The 21,803-nt window shown below is 34.1% G+C and overlaps 1 protein-coding gene across 20 annotated transcripts in view; it reads right to left on the bottom strand.

Moving 5' to 3' along the window:
• CDC42BPA (CDC42 binding protein kinase alpha) overlaps positions 1-21,803 on the bottom strand; it is a 323,893-nt gene that overhangs the window by 50,833 nt on the left and 251,257 nt on the right. For 5 of the 20 annotated variants that reach the window (XM_055371555.2, XM_055371619.2, XM_055371567.2 and 2 more), the window contains 3 exons: positions 18,609-18,647; positions 11,119-11,223; positions 7,161-7,244 (listed from right to left, as the gene is read on the bottom strand). In XM_055371555.2, coding sequence (XP_055227530.1) covers positions 7,161-7,244; positions 11,119-11,223; positions 18,609-18,647 — 228 coding nt within the window. The remainder of the gene's footprint in view (positions 1-7,160; positions 7,245-11,118; positions 11,224-18,608; positions 18,648-21,803) is intronic. The other 15 variants (XM_055371684.2, XM_019031340.4, XM_055371610.2 and 12 more) reach the window with 5 other exon arrangements.

The raw sequence follows: 21,803 nt of genomic DNA on the forward strand, positions 1-21,803 counted from the left end.
CAGATAAGAATACACAAATATTATTCCAGAGACAGATGGCAGATTGAAATTTCTTATTGAATACACCGTAGTTAAAGGTATCTTAGTCTTACCTGATTTACATGGTGGTAAGCAAATGTAGATTTTATCTCTTTGGAATATTCCTTTGTTTTCCAAATTAATTCTCTTAGCATGTTTTAACAATAAGTGATGTATCATAAATAACCTTTCATTCTGTTGTGTGAACTTAGGAAAAAATTACTAAATTCCTCTCTGTCTCACTTTCCTTATCTACAAAACAGGATAAATAATAGTATCTACCTAACGGAGTGGTTAAATGAGTATTAATACAAACAAAGCCTTTCAAACAGTACCTGGTACATACTAAGTACTAAAAAAAAAATAATTTCAACTCTTATTTTAGATTTGTGGGTACACGTGCAGGTTTGTTACCTGAGTATATTATATGATGCTGAAGTTTAGGGCATGACCGATCCACATTACCCAAGTACTGAGCACAGTACCCAATTTTTTAGCCCTGGCACCCCTCCCTCCTTCCCCTTCTCTAGTAGTCCCCAGAGTCTTTTGTTGCCATCTTTATGTCCATGGGTACCCAATGTTATTTGAATTTTGCTATTTTTTTCTCTTTTAAATGTGTGATTGATTTAAACTACTAAGAACTCTACTCCATATTCTAATAAATTATGAATACTGATAATAAAGTAGCATTTATTTCAGTAGACACTAACATACGAACAAAAACTAAAGGGAATATTTGAAGCTTTAAAATTCAAGTTAAAAATAAATCTTGTTCTTTTCAACTGGGATATATGATTTGTACACTACAAAATAAATAAAAAAAATAAAAGTAGATTATCTTTTTACATAGAAAAACCTGACTACCAGCATTAATCAGAGAATGGGGTGAGAGTCTCAAATTTAGAGTGGTCATGAGCTCTGGTCCAACCTCAAAGCATTCTGTTCTAGAAGTTCCTCACGATCTTTTGGTCAGTTTCAAAGCAGCACTGGGATTTGACTCTAAGTAGAACACAGTCTATCTTATTACTAACTCTGCAACTGCTCCTATAGCTTCTGAGTCCCAGTCAGGGTACAGACACTGTACCAGTACTTTACATAATTCATCTTATTTCATGCAAATAACCACCTTGGAAAGATAGATATTATTTCCTTATATGAAGGAATCTATTAAAATCATAAAATTTTGCTCTTTCTCCTGTATACTACTTTTTAATTTTTGGCTCTTTGAGAAACTATTATGAGTAAATTTTCTAGTGCTAACTTTTTCAATTGTTCAAAATGCATTAATGCAAAAGACGTAAAGTTATTTTACTGGTTAGTCCTAGAGGCTTTGAATACAAAGAAGGAAAAATTAATCAACTGCTCTAAGTAGCTTCATGTTTTTCTTCTTCTAAAGGGTAACAAGACATATCTGAAACAGTAGCAATGAAACAACTCTAGGGTTGACAAATTTATTAGTAATTCTCCATAATACCTCCCGAATTGCGCATATACATATATGAGATATATATATATATATATATCATACACTTCCTCTCCAGCAAGAGATCTATTCAGGATGTCACAATTCTGAGTATGACAGCAGGGAAAAATATAACAACCCAGTGTTTTGGTTGAGCATTATTTTAGGTAATAAATCATCCAACTGGTAGGTGCTGGTTAAATTATAGGAGAGGTTGTGTAATCTACTACTAAAGATTAACGGGTTTATATTTCACTAATCTCCACTAAGGATAGTATAACATAACATAATTAAAGATCGTTATTCTGAGGCCATCAATCTTTAGGTAATACACAATAGGATTTTGTTTTTGTTTTGGTGTGAAAATGTATAAAGAAAGACACATGAATGATCGATCTTAGGGTCTAGATTCCTTGGCTTCTAATATCCCTGTTTCCTGCCTCCTGGTCAATATTTGATATCTAATACTTCCCTTTGTGGACAGCTGGAAGAAGAGAAAAAAATGAAAAGAAAAAAATCTAGTAAGAAAGCTATTAAAGTATGGACTAAAATTAGAATTTTAGATTATGTGATCATTTGGAGTAGAAAGAATTAACTATAACCTCAAATTTCAAAGTGGTGATTAGAAAGAGTTCTTTTCTACTCTGATTTTTTCTGTGTTGTAGATTTTAAGCTACACATTGGAGAAAGTAAAATGTTTTTAATAGAAGATGTAAGAGCCAAGTAGAACCAAGTACAACTCTTGGTGAAAGCTTAAAAATTTACTGTAGATAATTAAACTTTTACCACTAATAAATGACAATTCAAAGAGTATCTCACACAACCCTTTCTTTTTTACAAAAAATTTTAAAATGTTATAAAGAAATTAAATTTTCTGGCCAGGCACGGTACCTTATGCCTGTAATCCCAAGCACTTTGGGAGGCCAAGGAGGGCGGATCACGAGGTCCAGAGATCGAGACCATCCCAGCCAACATGGTGAAACCCCATCTCTATTAAAAATACAAAAATTAGCTGGGCATGGTGGCATGCGCCTATAGTCCCAGCTACTCGGGAGGCTGAGGCAGGAGAACTGCTTAAACCTGGTAGGCAGAGGCTGCAGCGAGCTGAGATCACGCCACTGCACTCCGGCCTGGCGACAAAGTGAGACTTCGTCTCAAAAAAAAAAAAAAAAAAAAGAAATTTAATTTTCTTTTTAAAAATATTTTTTCTTCCCTTTTAAAATTTCTATTTTGAGATAATTATAGATTCACTTCTCTATCTTTTAAAAAACATGAAATAAATTTTATTTCTTGGGGAGAAATATTAGGTGCAACAACCTAAGTTAATATTTAATTCATAAAATAATATTAGCTTGATAGAAGCCTCACTCTAGTTTTATTTTGTCTTATTTTGCCTTTTCATCCTTGATGATCCAATACCTTGGACATGTATATATCTTTATAAATTAGATAGTCTGAGTATGTGTTTTTAATTTATATAAACGTGCTTCTGTTATATATCAATTACATTTTAGGAATCTTTCCCCTATTTCCAACTCCCTACTGCCATAAAAAATACAGTAATAAACATCTTCATCATGTTGCCTAATGAATCTGTATGGAGGTTTTTGTAAAGGAAAGAGATTTTTCTGATGAAATGAGATTGCTCAGTCATACAGCTTACGTATGACTCTACACTGTCTAGGTTCTCTCCAGAATGGCTGTACCCGTTTATACTTCCAGTATCCACGTGTGAAGCTGCCTGTTTCTCCACATCCATGACGTCATCTTACTTAATTTTATCTTGATTTTGAATAGAAAGTGATAGTAATTTTAAAATTAAATTTTAAAAATTTCTCCAATGATTAATGAAGTTGGACATTTCTTCACATGCTTGTTGACCATCAGGATTTCGTCTTCTGGGAATTATTTATATCACTTGCCAATCTTTCAATGGGATTTCTAGTCTTTTTCATATGGAGTTGCAGGAGTTTCTTATGTATTTTAGAAAAAAGCCTCTTATTAGTGGTAAACATTGCAGATATCTTCCACTAGTCTGTCATCATCTGTTAACAATGCTTTCACTGTAAAAGCATTTTTAATTTTGATGTAAAGCCCACAAATATTTTCACCTTATGCTTGTGATTTGAGATCTTATATTTATTCCCAGTCACAAAAAATTTTTCTACATTTTCTCTGTTTTAAATTTTTAAAATCAAATTAATACATACACATGGTTGAAAAAGTAAAATGGTATTACAATGCTTATGACAAAATCAGAAGTATTCCTCCTACTTCCTACAGGCAATTTCATTTAACTCTTCTTTTTTAAAAGCTATTTCCCTCCTTCTGTAATAGGTATCTATATTGGCGGGGCAGAGCTGGGGTGGAAAGCCTATACTACAGTTTTTTGATTTGAGACGTTATCTGTTCACTTCCTGCTATGGTAGAGAAGGATATGGCCCTTTTACACTATCTACTCCCTTTTTTTCATTTTTCCCAATATTGTTATAGTAGTTTTAGCTTAAAATTTATATGTAATGTCTAAGTTATTATGACTAGAGAATCATTATTCACTAATAAGAAGTACACTATGGTTATCATCTTACTTGTATAACCTCATGATTTTTCTAAAATCAATAGTTCCCCTCCCACCCTCGACTTTTACCTTTCTGTATCTCTATCACTAAATCCTCCAGACTCTTCTAAGGAACTGTAAAATCCCCTGGAATCTATTTACCACATGGTCAAACACACTGGAAGCCTTTCAGCCCCCTTACCCCTTTCTATTGACCTGAAGACAACCCTGCTGAAGCCCTCTGGTTTCCTATTCCAGTCTTTCTCTTAACCGGTCTGTGTACAATTCCTTCTTCTATAGACCTCATGTCTCTCTTTCCTTGTCTCCTTCCTTGTTCTGGTAGAACTAATTAAGTTTCCTTAGAAAGTAGCACATGGGTGATAAAAATTTCTTTGAGATGTGGAATTTCTCAAAATGCAATTTTTTTCCCCCTGCAACTCGATGGGACATTTGACAGGGAATCAAAAATTCTAGCTTGAAATCATTTTACCTTCTAACTATTCTTTTCATTTTGCTTTGGATAAGTATGTCATTTCAATTCCTGAATATGTGGATGTGATCTTTTTTAAATCTCCTTAAAGGTTTAAAAAGTTCTATCTTTGGTATCTTGAAAACTCACACAATGATGTGACTGGGGACAGGTATTTGTCATCCACTAGTGCTAGTAGGCACTGATGGAACTCTGCAATCTGGAAACATGTCTTTCAGTTACAGGAAAAAGTCTTTTACTTACTTGATAATTTCCTTCCTTTTCTTTTTTCTGTTTTCCCTTTCAGGAACTTCTATTTGTTGGATATGGATTTCTCATATTTTCTTTTCCTAATTTCTACCTGATTTTTTGCAATATTTTCTAAGAGAATTCTCAAATTTATCTTGTGACCCATCTACTGAATTTAAAAAATATTTATCATATTTTAACTTGAGACTTCTTGTTCTCATATTGCTCTGTTTCTTTCTGCTTTTTGCATTGTCCCTTTTCCCTTCAACGAAAACAGGAAATATTTGATCTTTTTCTTTGAGACAGGGTCTCACCATGTCACTGAGGCTGGAGTTTAGTGGTGCGATCTCAGCTCACTGCAGCCTTGACCTCCCAGGCTCAAGTGATCCTCCCTCCTCAGCCCCCAAGTAGCTGGCACTGCAGGTGTACATCACCACGCGTGGCTAATTTTTGTATTTTTCATACAGACAGGGTTTTGCCATGCTGCCCAGGTAGGTCTCGAACTCCTGGGCTCAAGCAATCAGCCCGCCTAAGCCTCCCAAAATGCTGGCATTACAGGTGTGAGCCACCACGTATCCCTGATCTTTTTCCTTTGTTAGATAATTTTGAAATGTCTACTGACTCTTGGGAATCTTAACATTTTTAAGAGTCAGTAAAAAAGCTAAAGAGATTTTGTGTCTATCTATGTGTCCACATGTGAGAGCAAACATATGATGTGCTTGTTAAGAAAGGACCTAGCCATCTTGTTAGGGAGCCCCAAATGACATTATCGATAGGTCTTTTCTGGGCCATTCAGTGGACCCGAGGATCCACTGATATCCTCTCCAAGCAGAGTGGGGAGGAGGAGGCTATAGTCCCAAGAGTCAGTATTCTGGGAGCTAAGCAGAGGAAAGGATTTGAAGTCTCGCCATGAACAGTACATGGACTTTTACCAAATCTCAACTATTTGTGGTTTTGCACTTCTTTCTCTCACCAACCAGTGAGCCTGGTTGGTGCCCCTAAATTTGTGATCTCTTTGGTTTAATTACTTCACAAAATTAACGTATTGCTGAGTTGGGGTAGTTGTCTGGTTTTCAGAACTGGTATAACACTTTATGTGGACTTTGAATCAAGTCTCTAATTTACTCTAGACTCCTGCTTCACTCTTGCCTCTCAAAGTACTTGGTATCTTATCATTTTGGTTGTCTGAAGCTTGTTCTCTAGTACATTGCTTGGGAAGGGGTATGGGAACAGTATTTCCTGAGCTCTTGCATGTTCTTAATAGTTTTCTGTGGCCTTCATTTTTGGAGTATGCTTTACTATCCTTAAAATATTAAATCCTTAAAAATCTTTCACTTGTACTTTCCTTGGGTATCTTAAATGTGTTATTTCACTGCTGTTGTTTTTAGCATACTGCTACTATGAAAAAATCTGATGATAATCTCATTTTCTTTCCCCTTTAAGTGACATATTTTTTGCCTGAATGCCCAATATTTTTCGTTTTATTTATAAACCATTAGTTTACTAGAGTGTTTTCTTTTGGTTGGGTTGTCATATATCTTAACTTTCCTGTTTTTCATCTTATCTTCCATCCTACTAACTTGTTTTTCTGTGATATCCATTTTACCCCTTCTACTATTAAAGTCATCTATTTAGTTATTTCAGCAGTTATGTTTTCATGTCAAGTATTCCCAATTTATTTTTCTTCCTAACTACCTTATCCTGCCTCATGTTACCAACATACTTCTTATCTCTTTAAGGATATTTTTTATGTTTATTTTAAATTCATGTTCTATCTGGCCTTAAAATTTTGCTTTGTCTGGGCACAGGTTATTTCAGTTTGTCTTTCTTCTATATCAGTTATATTTTTTGTATATTTTTTCAGGTCTATTGACCTCTCTCTCTCATTTTGTGGTTTATCCAAGGTTTATGTTCTGGAGAGGCAGATCATTCAATTTTCCAATTTCTGGAATTTCTTTGTGGGAGCTTGAGACAAGCAACTAAATCTTCTCATTCTACCATATGTAATACTTCAGTCATATTTATGTCAAATAGAATGGGAAAAAAAAGTCCACCTGAATTTTTCACTAAATGTTTTTCTTTCTCACTGGTTTATTGATTTCAGTCTCAGATTCTTCCACAAGTGGCCTCAACTTAATGCCTTACTGAGGCATATACTGCTTAGAGGAAGTGCTACTTCTTATTATAACAGACTTCAAAACATTGAATTTAAGAAGATGAAAAAGTGCTGTATGCTCTCCCTACCTTTCCTATTGGTGATTATTTGCATTCACACAGAATTTATTTTATAAGTTTTTCTGTTTGTAAATTTGAAGAAATAATATCAAAAAAATCACAGCAAATGCATAGAGCAGATAAAATTCATTTTTTTTGGAACACACTATGCTTATAACTAGATTGAGTACCTTAGGTGGAAAGCCAGTTGAACCAGGACATCCTTTTTTCCTTAAGGTTGGTGTGTGAACTGAAAGTGGAGTGGAGTCTACAGTCTGAACCCAGGAGCAAAAAAGGAAATAAATGTCATGAAACACTCCATTAATTTCAAATATAACTAGAAAGAAGCCAAAATAAATAAAACAAAACAAAACATCAATAAGGCAAAAAGTTCTAATTAATAATAAAACCTCAATAAAGCTAAAATTCTCATAGTGTTGATAATTTAAATCTCTGCCTGCAATATCTACGAATGAAATATTTGTTCAATTAGTAAGTTACTTTAGTCTGGAAATATAAAAATAAATCATTTGGATCAAATGATTCAAATAAAAAAAGCCATAGCATGTGGCCTACATAAATATGAGGATATTAATTTTTACATTCATCTGAATTTGCCATATTCTAAAAAGTATCTGAAAATGATTTATAATTAAATATTTAGAAGATTCTTTTAACTACTCAACTTTCATACATAGAACATATATTACATATATAGAACACAGCTCTGGATGTGAATACATAGACAGAGATTGACACTGGGATTTTTGTGCAGAAATTAATTTCCAAAGAAGGGAATTATTTAATTTTATTGTAATTATTTAATATTATTGGAATTCTGACTTTAATACAAATTTAGTCACATACCATATCTTTCTTAGGTAGCTATGTAAAATATGGTCTTCTTTTATGGGGTTTTATTGTAATATTATTTCTTTGAATGCAAAGAACCAATCATTCCACTGGATGTTATTATGGGGAAAAAAGAGCCACTGCTTAATCAGCAAAGTAGTGAGAAAAAAAAAAAAAAGACATGGAAAGTAACTTCCTTTCAGGATGCCAAGCAAAAAAATAAAAGGAAAACACTAGCCTTTGTATAAAGAACAGAATATTTTAAAATATTACAAGAAAAACGGATGGTCCTTTCTTTGCTGTTACTATACAACCTCATCTTTGTTGTTACTATACAACAATCTATCTTTGTTACCATACAACCTCCAAAAACAGAATATTTTATAAGCACTACAGCCTTAAAACAAAATTCAGTTGAGTTTCTCAGAGTTTTCTGTTTGTGAGTTTAGCTCTAATTTAGATTTTATTTACTTTTAAATAGCTTGAAAAAGTTTTAAACCAAACTTATAATTTAACATTTGAAAAGATACATATGAAAGATAAAAGGGAGGAACACTGAAAATCTATATAAAAGTTAATAAAAAACAATAGGAAACAAAGTCGTCAAATTCACATAGAAAGTCCAAAGGTTATTAGAATTAAAAAAAATTAAGCAAGGGTGCTGGATACAAGATCTACAGAGTTTATAAAGACAAGGCAATGCACAGTAAGAAAATCTATTTAAAAAGAATCCCAGTCACCACAGCAACAAAAAATTTAAGGTACCTAGGAACAAATCTAACAAGCAATATGAAATACACTGAAAATAATGAAACTTTATTGAAGGATATAAGAGAATCCCTAATATGTATACCATGTTCATAGATGGAATACCCAGTATCATGAAAGATGTCAATTCTCCTCAAATAGATCTATACATTAATGCAATTCCAATCAAAAGCCCCATGTGAAATTTGACAAGCTGACCTTAAAAGTAATATGAAAAACTAAAAGGTCAAGAAGAAAAGGAAGAAGGTATGTGGGATGGCTCACCATACCAGGTATCAGGAATTATTTTAGAGTGAAAGTAATTGTAATTAAGACAATTTACTGTCAATGCAGGAATAACCAAAAGAACAATGGAAAAGAATTGAGAGTATCCAAACAGATCCATGCATATAAAGCAGAAATAGCCATTACAAATCGATGGGGGGAAATATAGCAGGGTCACTTGTTCACATGGGAAAAAGACATTGGAAGCCCATTTCCCATTATACATAACAATATATATCAGTTTGATTAAGGTCCTAAACAAGTAAAAGCAAAATTTAAAAACTTTTAGAAGAAAATATAGAAGAAAATCTTTATAATCTCTGCATAGAGAAGAACTGTTTTAAAAAGACATAAAAAGCAGAAGTCATAAAGAAAAAGACTGATAAATCTGACTATTTTAAAATCAAAACTTTTGCAAGACAAAAAGACACCACAAATAAAATTTTAAAATAAGCCACAGACTGGGAGAAAATATTTGCAATGCATATAGCTAGCAAAGAATTAGTATCTAGAGTATATAATGAACACAAAAAGCTATAGGAAAAATGATTCAATAGAACAACAAAGGACACAAACAGGCAAATCATCAATGGTCAATAAACATACAAAAAGATGCTGAATAACACTAGAAAACAGATGCAAGGTAATACAAAAATGACACTTAATATCCATCAAGCTGGCAAAAGTTAATGTGTGACTGTGAGGTGAGGATGTGGGGAAATGGGGAACTCACACACACTGCTGGGGGAGTGAAAATTGGTCCAACCACTGTGGAAAACAATTTGGCAAGATCCAGTTAAACTTGAAAATGCATATAACATACAACTCAGTAATTCCACTAAGTATATATGCCAAACAAACTCTGTACATTTGCAAAAACAGATATTAGGATATTCATTTCAGCACTGATAATAATGAAAAATTGGAAACAACCTAAATATCCAACTGCAGGAGAATGGATAAGTAGTTGTGGTATATGCCACAGTTATAATGAATGAACTAAATGAACACATATCTGTAGGAATAAACCTGAAAAGCAGACTTCTGAATGAAAAAAATTACAAAAGGATACAGGTAATATTTATGTAAATTATAAACACATAATAAGCACTACTATATATCATTTATGGATACAAACGAAATGAACATCTAAAACCAAGAAAGGGAAGATGCACATCAGCTTCAGGATATTTAGATATGTCTGGGAAAGAAGAGTGGGGAATGGTATACACGAGGATGTTTCAACTGTTTCTGAAATATTTTTGAATAAAAACCTGAAAAACAAGCAAAATTTTCATATCTGTTTAATCTGTGGGTGATACTTACATGGGTGTTTATATTCTCTGAATGCTTGAAATATTTTATCATTAAAACAAAAATGTATAATCTCAAAATATTAAAACAATTATAACTAAAAACACAAGAGGGTCTCATTAACTTAAACAGTTTGGGGGAGTCTGTCACAGAGTTGGAAAAATCAAGTCAGAACCTGACTACAACCTCACACTTCACTTCAGACAACTCTTCAGATTGGACTATCTGCTTCTATTGGAATGCTAGACACAGCTCTGGAGATTTAAGAAAAGGAAAGCAAAGGAGCTTTGTCTGAGTCGTGATGCTGAATGAAGAACCAGAGCTGATCTTAAGGTAGGATGGTATGGACTGAGGTACAGCATTCTTTTGACTTGTGGAAGAAATGATCTCTGTTAAGAAAATTGGCCTATTGGCTATTTAAAACCATTGATTGACATGAAGTGTAAACACAACACAGTTTTTTTTGCACTATTAAATGTCAGGATTTAGTTGACTGTTACCAATTTAGCAGTTAGAATGAACTATTCAGTTGCCAGAAGTGGCTATTTTATTTTTCAGCTCTATTTATGATGTAATAGGTTAGTTATATCATGACCTATTACATTTATTAGAAGAATTAAAATATGAGAATGGCACCTGCACTGCCATTTGCCTAGAGTTTCTAATAATTCAAAAATTTACATAATTAATCTTCTGTTCTACATAGTTCTCTAATTAAAATAAAGACTATCTTTCTAGTTAGTTTTGTCTATTTCAGATTGACTATTTGAGGACAATGTGCTCTTTAGTTTTTTACTTCTACCTACATTATCAGTTAAATGTAATGATCTCCAATAGATGGTAACTTATTACATATTTGGTTAAGAGGAGAGAGACAGACTTGTTTTATTCAATTCCCTCTTTTCTGACACAAGTGAAAAGTTGAGGAGCAGGGATGCTCCAATAAGGCACCTTAACTGGCTCAGCTTCACTAGATGTGGAAGGAGATGTGGACCGTGACTGGATGTGAAACTTGACGCTCGGGTTCCATACATATGTGTTCTCAACGGGATCAGTCTAGGAAAATAAGTCGGGAAAAATAAAAACCCAAAAAATCACTTTTCAACAATGTGCAGCTCTTAGCAAATTTCTGTAAGGCATGATTATGACAACATTTCTTGAGAAAGGAGGATAACAAACTTTAGTTTGAATATTCACATTAGGGATACATCATTATACAAAAGCATAACCACTACCTTTAATGTAAACAAGGATTGACAGAATAGTTAACCAAAGGCTCCTCTCTGATCTTCACTGTTGATCTCTTACTTTGAGCCCTGGTCCTACTGCACATTCTATGTTGGTATTCCACATGGAACTTTTTATTTCACAAAATGAATCATACATGTGAAATAAATGCCGAGTACTTAATAGAGATACATACGGCAGATTAAAGATAACTTTGTCCTTGATAAGAATGAAGTTTCGTCTTTTACTACTCATTAATTGAAAGTAAAAAAAACCTAACCTATCAGTTTTGTGCAGGACACTAAAGTAAGTCTTCCCTTTATTTTGCATCAGTAGAAAAACCAGCACTTATATTCAGTCGCATCCTTTTACACCAAGTATTTTTAGAAATTAAAAATGCTTTGGGTTAAAATTTAGCATAAAAGATCTTATGAACCATACTGATTGAACCATACTAGTCAGTTTGGCAAGTTTCAGAGTTACTAGGACTGAGTTTTTAAAATGAAAGGACAATGAAGGTAATTTGGAAAAGTGGTTCAGGAACTTACTTTGAATATGTTGTACAGCAAAACAATGTTTAGATCAGAAATCACAAATCATAAAAACACCATCAGTTCAAGAATTTAAACATGAACTTATAATTATTTTCCTTTGTTCTTACTATGGCTATATTTTAGAGGGAAGACATGATGATAACGTATCCCTTAGAAATGCCACTGCTGAAAGAGTCAGGTGCAGTTGAGACTGCTGGCAAAGTAGAACTATTAAAACAATGAATTAAAATACAATGCCCTTGTACTCAAAACTAAGTGAAAAGCAAAATTTCACTTTGAATGAATGATAAATAATTGAGAGTAGAAACACTTGGAAAAGAAGGTTCCCCTAGAAATTAACTTCATAGATTTGTTTTTAGCTCAACAGAACTCTGGGCATGTGGCTTCAATCTCTAAGGGCATAAGTTGTTTTCTCAAGTTGGGGATATTTTCCTATTGATAATTAATGTAGAATACTATTAGCAATGTATGATATGTTGCATATGTTAAAAACAGTCAACTTCTGTTCAATGTGGAGAATTTAAAACATCTGGCAAGTGTATGGGAAGAACAGGCTAGCAGGCTGGGAAACACTATCGTGCCCTCCATTGGTGCCCACCTACGGCCTTCCTGGGTGGTGGGCATGGAAAGGTATTCTGGTAACCACAAAGCCACCACCAGGCCATAAACTTTCAGCTACTGGATTTGGGAGGAGTAGGGAGAAGAAGGGTCTCAGTGAAGGCATTAGGGGTCTTGGAGCAGCAACCACTTACCAACTGCTAGGATACTCAATATTTAAAAAACTGGGCCACTGAACTAAAGCTTACCAGCTGAATATCAGCTCTGTACATGTGATGTGGCTGATTTCATGAAACTAGTATGCCTTGTGAAGTTGGAGAGCCAGGCCTGTATCCCCTCTCGAGTCCAAATTCAGCCCTATTTTTGTCCTACCAGAGGCATCTCCACAGCAGAGTAATTTACTCAAAGTAATTTAATAATCAAGGAGGCTAAGTTATATTATCTCCTTTCCTGATAGTAAATTTTGACCACGAAAAGAAAAAGTAGAAGAAAATGGGACTCAAGACACATTTTGCCCAGTTTACAATTTTATTCAGGGACAGCCATGGAGAAAGTAATCAGTTTAGATTATAAATATGAAATATGACTCTGAGTTGGGAATACGGCAGAAATGTCTTTTAGTTTCTAAAAATCTCCTCCTCCCAGTTTTCATAAGATTATACACATTGCAAGAATTAGGAGTCCATGGACAGTGGCTTTAGTTAAAATGGAACTGAGAAGCAAAGCAGAATTGATACATTTTATACCAGTAAGAACTTAAAACTGACTGAAATGTCATCTCAAGAAGTTTTAAGGTATCTAAGTAGGAGACTTTCTATGTGTAAGAAACTGAGCCATCTTAAGAAAATTGTAAAGTTTCTGACCTGTTGCAAAAGGCTTTAGCCCCACAGCTTGACAGAAAGACACAAAATGCGAAGTTCCTGTGTGAAAGGTAATGCTGTGCATATGTGAATAGCTGATATAACGGTTTTGTATTATCTGGGTTTGATTATTTCAAAAACTCTTTAAAAATGGGAAAGGCCAAGTATTTGCTGTTTCCAATAGCACTGGTTGAAATTTTACAGCAGGTCTGCTCTTTGAGCTGTTTAAACACATGCTGACAGAAGTTGGGCATACTGTCTTCTACTTTCTCGCATTAAAATCAGAAAATACTGCCTTAAGCCATTTTGTCAGTATATGGACTAATGGAAGGTTATATCATGAAATCAGTGAACCTAAAAAGCAGGGCTTTCTCTAGTCCCAGAGCTGGTTGTTAAAACACTTACCAGCATGTTTGCTGATCCTATGAAAATGTGGTATTATGACAGTGGGATATTGGAGAAAGGAAAAATACACTATCAATTTAATTTGTGACTACACCAATTAGTAACTCTTTTCTTGAGGCTTTAACACACACCTCTTGGCTCTTCTGTCAAGTCTTATTCTCCTAACTAGTTTTTCTCCAACAATAAAAATGAAAGAGAATATGGATATGGACAAATTTAAAAGTGATTTTCTTTGCTGAATGAGGTAAAAGGTGGTTATTCAGAAATAGAAAATATTTAATTTAAATGAAAATATTTAATTGTAATAAAGTAGAATAATGAAATTTACCATACTAGCTTTTTAGAACTGTATACTCTTAAATAAAAATCAATTTCAGAGTTTAAATAAAATCAAGTAATTTTTCCTATAAAAAATATTAAAAATAAGTGAAAATACTGAAATATTTTGAGATGGTATTAGGCATATTAAAAAGTTGAACTATGCCATTTATAGTGATAGTCGTATCTTTAATTTTAAAAACCTATGAATATAATAATTAAAATTTAAAAATTACCACTTTACTTTCAAAGTATGTTTCTTTTAAAGACAAAGGACAAAGCTTGGTAAAGGTGAATAAACTCAAGGCAAAAACCATTTCAAATAAAAAAAAAAATGTCCAGGTCTTTTAAATGAAACTAATGCTAATAACATTAATAGATTTAAATATTTCATTTCTCGGTTACCACCAGTGTAAACAATATCTCAAAAGTGTTATACCACAAATCACTTATTTTCTTTATTCAAGTTTTAATTATCGCCAACCAGACTGGAATTTTCAGGAAGTTACTAATTTTGACCACAATTAAATGCCTACCAATGCATTTATAATTAATGGCTTATTCTATCCACTAAAAAGCAATTAATTCTATTAAACTTTCAGAATATTCAATGAATACATGCTGGCATTTAAAGACAGCCTATGATTCAGTTTAATAATGAATTGGCAATGACTCTGATATAGTATAGCAGCAAAGCAACTGATTAATACCATTAGTTATTTTATTACAAAGTATTTTAAAACCTTAAAAACAAACATAATCATTATTAATATTTTAGCCACGGAAGTTAAAATATTCTTTTTGTCATTTTTATGTGCTAAAATACTATAGCATTAAGTATAATAATGCAGCAAAAGCTAATAAACATACATAAATAGCAGAGATATTATAAATTCAATATAAGAAATATCTTTAAGTAAATGCAATTTTTTTTTGTTAGCTAATTTTCTTTTCCTAAGTAAACATACTTTAAGGTGTTACTCTGACGAACAGTCATTAGAAACATCTACTATATTTCAGTATCATTTTACTTAATGCTCTGTTAAAAAAAAAAGAAAAGCTGAATATTAGTGGTACTGTCCATACTGCAAAACATTTTAATGCAAAATGTTCATAATGGTCCCTGAAGCTGTTAGGATTTTTCTACTAAAAGATCCTCAAATGTATTTTCACAGTAGTACATTTAAAAAGGTTCCCCCCCGCCCCCAGGATCACAGAACTGGTTTTTAGATGACCCACTTATCAAGAATTCCTCAAATTATGGACAGCATGGTTTTCCTATAAATAATAAAAATAACTAAAACCACTCATCTTGAATATGTACCAACAGGCCTTTTCTACTGCCTAAATAATTCAGATTTGCACAAGTAACAACCCCTCTCATAAGAAACCTTGCTTCAAAGTAAAAAACACCAAGACGTGATATGGATTATATATGGTCAACCTACTAAAAACTAGCTTGCATCTAACAAGTTGTTTGTTATTGGTAAACATAAACTGTAAGTTAAAAAGTCCCAGTTTCTTTTCTCCTTTTTTTTTTTTTTTTTGAGACAAGGTCTTTCTCTGTTGCCCTGGATGTAGGGCAGTGGCACAATCACGGGTCACTACAACCTTGAATTCTTGAGCCGAAGTGATCCTCCTACCTCAGCCTCTAGAGTAGCTGTGAACACAGGCATGTGCCACTATGCCTGGCTAATTTTTAAAAAATTTTTTTGTAGAGGCAGGGTCTCCCTATGTTGCCCAGGATGGTCTCAAACCCTGGGCTCAAGCGATTCTCCCGCCTTGGCCTCCCAAAGTGCTGGGATTACAGGCGTGAGCTACCATGCCTGGCCAAAATCCAGTTTCTATCAATTTTCTTTATCCTCTAGCTAGAAGTATTTTGAAAACAAAGTAGAAGGTAATTTAATATTTTGTATTGAGAACACGTATAAACTCAAATCTTTTAGTGATATATTTATTTCTGTTAATTGAACTTATGATACAAAAACAGTATTACAGAAGTACTATATCATTTGGAAAACAGTAAATACATTTTATTGCTCTAGAACAAATCCTAACAAATGACTAAAGGTTGTGACCAGTAAGGGTAAGCTTACTAGTTATACATAATGCACCTTGTTTCCCTTTAAGAAAATTTATTCTCAAGTTATTTTCAATATACTGATTGGAACAGCTAGTCTGGAGAATTTACACATATTCTAAGAAAACATAAGAGAAAGTTAAGCCATACGTGGGCTATAAAATCTCTGCTCCAAACTCTAAATGAACAATCTGAAATAAGGCATTCAGTGTTTCTCACTATTAATGAAAGCACTGTGGAAATCTCTCTCATCATTTGTATTTGGACATTAACAATACTATCAATAAAAACTTTTTCTTCTACTATACTTAATACTATTTATAAAGAAAATCATTCAAACTGTAAATGAGGTTTAATAGCATACTAGAAACAAGAATGCAAGAAACATTATTTTGTAATACTACCTCATTCATATGACATTTCATAGTTATTTAATTTTAAATTTATTAAAATACTGCATATTTTCTTGTCTAAAAACATGGTATATAACATAAAATCTTATGCTACTGTTACAACAGAGGCCATTGTTAAGAATGGTAACTGTATGTGTCCTACTGAAATACACTGATGTCCCAGGGAACACTGAGGTTCTACACTATACCACTGAGATGCTTCTATTTAACAGCTGAGTAATTTGTAATTCTTCAAGCATCTTCACAGGCACTAGTACTTTTCAGTGGCTGACTTTTTTTGTGAGATACTTAACCAAAGAAAAATTGAAGGAGGCCAGGAAAGCAGATAACCAAGCCTATTATATCTACATTTAAAATAATCATATGTAATAATAAGTCAATAGATTATGGTTAATTATAGTTTATTCATATCTCATAGAATAAAGACATAGAATTAAGGAGAGACCTTATAACAGCTATTTCCCTCCAAAATTTTTTTCTTATTTCAAGATTCACAAAAAATGTTCTAGGTGGCTAAGGCCCCAGAAAGTCTGCAAGGCAAGTGAGACATAATTAATCCACAATAAAATTAGAGAAACAAATCCTAAATTATAACCTTACTGAAAAAACAACAAGTAGTTAAAAATTTAGTCAATTCACGGGCTGATGATTTGACCCTAATATAACTGGGCACACAACATATTGGTTTTCCCTTCTAGAGGTTATGTAATGTAATCAACATATATTCAGATTCATTTGACAAATCCAAATATCTAATGGTTTTAAGTCTCTACAAGTTTCAAAATAATCAAGCAATCAGTTGAACTAGTAATCTTTCATAAACACAATAATTAATGAGATATCACTTGAATGCAGTTCTACTGGCCATAGTACAGGTATCCGAAATGCTTATTATTAAGCTGCAATCCGAAAATATTATATATGCTATATTAGAGTTATTCATGTTTATTTTACAACCAACCCTCCAACATACCAGAAAGACAGGACCACAGGAAGCAGCAGGCCACCCCTACTGCTTCCCATGCCTACCACAAACCACAGAATTCCCTCATCTAGAACTTTCTGAGTCTAAGAATTCTGAATGTAAAGTGTTGATCAGTCTCCACGGAGATGACTGGTGAACATTACGAACTTGTACCCATCACTGACTTTCCTTTTGAATGTTACTATTTTACATAGTATATGAAAATCCCAACACTGTCAGCTACCCTGTCGCTTTTCAAATAGGGAGTATGTATGTGTGTTTATGACTAGTGTTGGGATGTGGCTGGTTTAGAAAAATTCCATCTGTGGGCATGTCAGAATCTTGTAGCACAGAGGTAGTGGCTGACTCATTTCAAGTTGAGAAACACAGAGCTAGGATTAGTATAGGAAGATATTTACAGTTTGTTAATAATACATATATAAATAATGTTACTGATATTTTTTAAATCTTGGAATTATCTTAGAATAGAAAGGCTTTATTATTAACATTATTTCCTCAGATCTAGATATAGAGTTTGGGAGATTCCTCTGAACTACATTAAAAAAAAAAAAACAAGATTTCTCTAGAACTGATTTACATAAATTATAGTCAATAAGATGTATAATTTGTTCCAAATCATTTTTGAATTTTGTACAACATGAATGATCAAGTTTTCTTTCTACATAATTAAAATCTCTAAGAAACAATCTACATATTTGCTTACAACAGATTCTTAGGAGCTCATGTACTTTGATACTTAGAAGGCATACTTTAGGATCACTTTTCCCCTTGATCAAACTAAAAAAGATATCTTATCATTTTAGTAGTTTGGTTATAGTGATTTATATGAACATTCCTAAAGCTTTGCGGCCAAAGCCAAAAAAAAAACAAAAAACAAAAACATAAAAGCAGCACAGCAACAGCAGGAGCAGCAGCACAAAGCATGCAATAGATGTAATAATATACCACAAAAACATTAACAGGTTCCGCAATCACAGGCAAAAGGATGAGAGAGGGGTAAAAGGCCTCAGGATGGGTACATAAAGTGCAAAAGTCTCTTACACGTCTGCCTTTGCTAGCTGGAGTACAGGATGGAGAGCGCTTCAACAGAGAAAGGAGAATAGGACATGTTACAAATATTTACACACATAAGACTCTCAAGGACTACTACTGTATTAACAGACAAAGTATATAAACATACATATAAAGCCACAGTTTTGGATAGGTTGAATGTACATGTATTTTTAGGAAAAACTGGAGGATAGGATGGTAAAGAAACAGTTGTTTGGACTACGTCTAAGGTTGACAAACTTTTCACTGGCCCATGTACAGTGACCCACAAAATAAGGCTTCATCAAGTGATAGACAATTTCTTTTCTGGAAAGGTTGGCAGCAGCAGACTGGAACAAATGAGAACAAAAAGGATCTAGATATTTCTGATTTAGTGCTGGCAAACATTCAATAAAATAATGAACTAGCCTGGCGTTAGACATTTACCTAGTAAATTTTTACTCTTTTCAAAAATGATTCTTTTAAATGACAAGGGCTAAGTTAGGATTTCAGAATTAATGATAATAAATTAAAATTAAAAGTTATTTGAACAACACTCCATCCTGACTCAACTTCAGCCATAGTCAAAAGAGGGACTTTCACCTTTCTAACATTAAAGAATTAAGTAATTAGGAAAAAAGGAACAATTATCTCAAAAAGTTTTTTCTTTGTTTGAGACGGGAGTCTCGCTCTGTCGCCCAGGCTGGAGTGCAGTGGCGCAATCTTGGCTCACTGCAAGCTCCACCTCCCGGGTTCATGCCATTCTCCTACCTCAGCCTCCTGAGTAGCTGGGATTACAGGCGCCCACCACCATGCCCGGCTAATTTTTTGTATTTTTAATAGAGACGGGGTTTCACCATGTTAGCCAGGATGGTCTTGATCTCCTGACCTCGTGATCCGCCCACCTTGGCCTCCCAATCAAAATATTTTTGTGATGCTCCAGCAGTAGAGCTTCACTAATATGAACCATATCTACTTTGGCAATTTCTAACATTCAGTGCAACCCAACATTTGTTGTGAGCTTACAATACATTGGATACTAAGCCGACTTTGCAAGGGATTGAAAGATAAACAAGACATGGAAGTTCACAGACTGGTAGAGAAGACATCATGCCAGCAACAATGTGACAAATGCTATCACTGAGATACGTACAAGGTTTGTATGGGAACCTAGAGGAGGGATAGAGAAGATTTTCTTGGGGACCTAGAGGAGGGAACTTATAGACTAGGTCTACAGGAGTTATAGAAGATTTAAAAAAAAAAAGGAAAAGTTCAAGAATGAGAAACACTACCAAAAATTCAGTATTAGTGTTACAATAACTCTGGCAGGTAAGTAAATAGGAACTACTTTTTTTTTTTTTGAGACAGTCTTGCTCTGTCACCCAGGTGGATGCAGTGGTGTGATCTTGGCTCACTGCAACCTCTACCTCCCAGGTTCAAGTGATTCTCCTCCCTCAGACTCCCGAGTAGCTGTGATTACAAGTGTGCGCCACCATGCCCGGCTAATTTTTGTATTTTTAGTAGAGATGGGGTTTCACCATGTTGCCCAGGCTGGTCTCAAACTCCTGACCTAAGTGATCCGCCTGCCTCGGCCTCCCAAAGTGCTGGGATTACAGGTGTGAACCACCGTGCCTGGCCAGAAATATTCTTTCTTTCCATAGGAAACTGGAATGGAAGATAACTTGAACACTGTGTCCTGCAGAGTTAATAGTAAACCAGGATTAGAAGGCCTGGAGAGTTCTAAAGAAGTTTTTCCATTATGGAGGCTAAAGTCTCAGGTTCAAACCTAGTTACTTTTCCTCAGTTATTAATGGGAAGAATCTCTCTCATTCCTTCTTGCCCCCAAAACCAAACAACCAAACAATAAACAAATCAACTCCAACGCTTCCTCTAGCTATCAATTCATCTATCTCCCTTCTTCCTTAATAATCATAATAACATTTATTATGTGCAGAGTATATGCAGATCCTTTTCCAAAGTGCTTTACATATATGAATTATTTTAATTCTCACAGAAACCCTATAAGGTAGGAATTATGATCCTCATTTTAAAGATGTAGAAGATGGATCAACTTGCCTAAGGTTATAAAATTATTAAGTGGTAGAGCCAGGATTCAAAACTTCCTCAGCCAGATTTCTGAAAAATGGTATACAAACGCCGTCTGTACTTTCTAAACTCCCAATTAACTTCTAATACAGTGCAATTCGGATTCTGCTTTGATCTGATACTCAGGTCAGTATTTCTGGTTTGTCCTATCTGACCAACCACCTCTGCCATACCATCACACTGACGATTCCCCTCCTTAAAATTCTCTGCTCTTCTAGTTTTTCTGACAGGTACTTTCCTAAGGAACCACATACTTCTCAACTATTGCTTTCTTAGCTTTTGTGGAGTCCTATTCCTTCACCCTTTCTTCAATGGAGATTCCAGGTTTCTGTCCTTGGCTCACTGCTACAATCTGCCCCTTGGGGAATCTCATCCACTTTCAACTCTGATTATTTCCAAATCTCTGTTGCCAGTTCACTCCTCTTCCTTAAACTCCTGACGCATATATTAAATATCTGACTGTCTGCTGGACATCTCCAACTGGATGTCCCTTAGGAATCTCAAATTTAACTTGTCCAAAATGAAGCTGTCACCTTTCTCTTCTGTTAAATCTTTTAATAATTATTACATATGGGACTGATTAAACCTAAGCTCTGTAATATGAAGTATAAAGTTGAGAAACACAGACCCTTATTCTGGCCTTTGCCCATGTCTTCATACTCATTTCTCAATCCCTTCCTCACCCTTTTTGTTTGCCAAGCAAGGGACAATTCTAACTAAATTGAAATCTCCCTCTGTCCACAACCCCGTAACTCCCTGCTCCCTCCCCCAACAAGTTCGCTCTGCCTGTCTAGAATATATTCCTCTTATGTAGTTGTTTTATGATTTTGCTGAACATACTCATCTGTGAAGACCCAGCTCAGGCATTATTTCCTTTAGTAAGCTTTTCTGGATCCTCCTGGTTCAATCAGAAATCTCTCTTCTTTGTATTCCCATGATATACGATCTTTATCTTTTATTACTATATTTCCCACATGGTGTTATAGTTATCTGGCTATATATTTGTCTTTCCAATTAGACTGTCAGGGCAGGAAATATTGTATTATGCTTAAGGGCAGGAAATATTACGCTTAAGGGCAGGAAGTATTGTATTATGCTTAG

The sequence above is a fragment of the Gorilla gorilla genome, chromosome 1 (genome assembly GCF_029281585.2).
Source record: "Gorilla gorilla gorilla isolate KB3781 chromosome 1, NHGRI_mGorGor1-v2.1_pri, whole genome shotgun sequence".
NCBI classification, from domain to species: domain Eukaryota; kingdom Metazoa; phylum Chordata; class Mammalia; order Primates; family Hominidae; genus Gorilla; species Gorilla gorilla.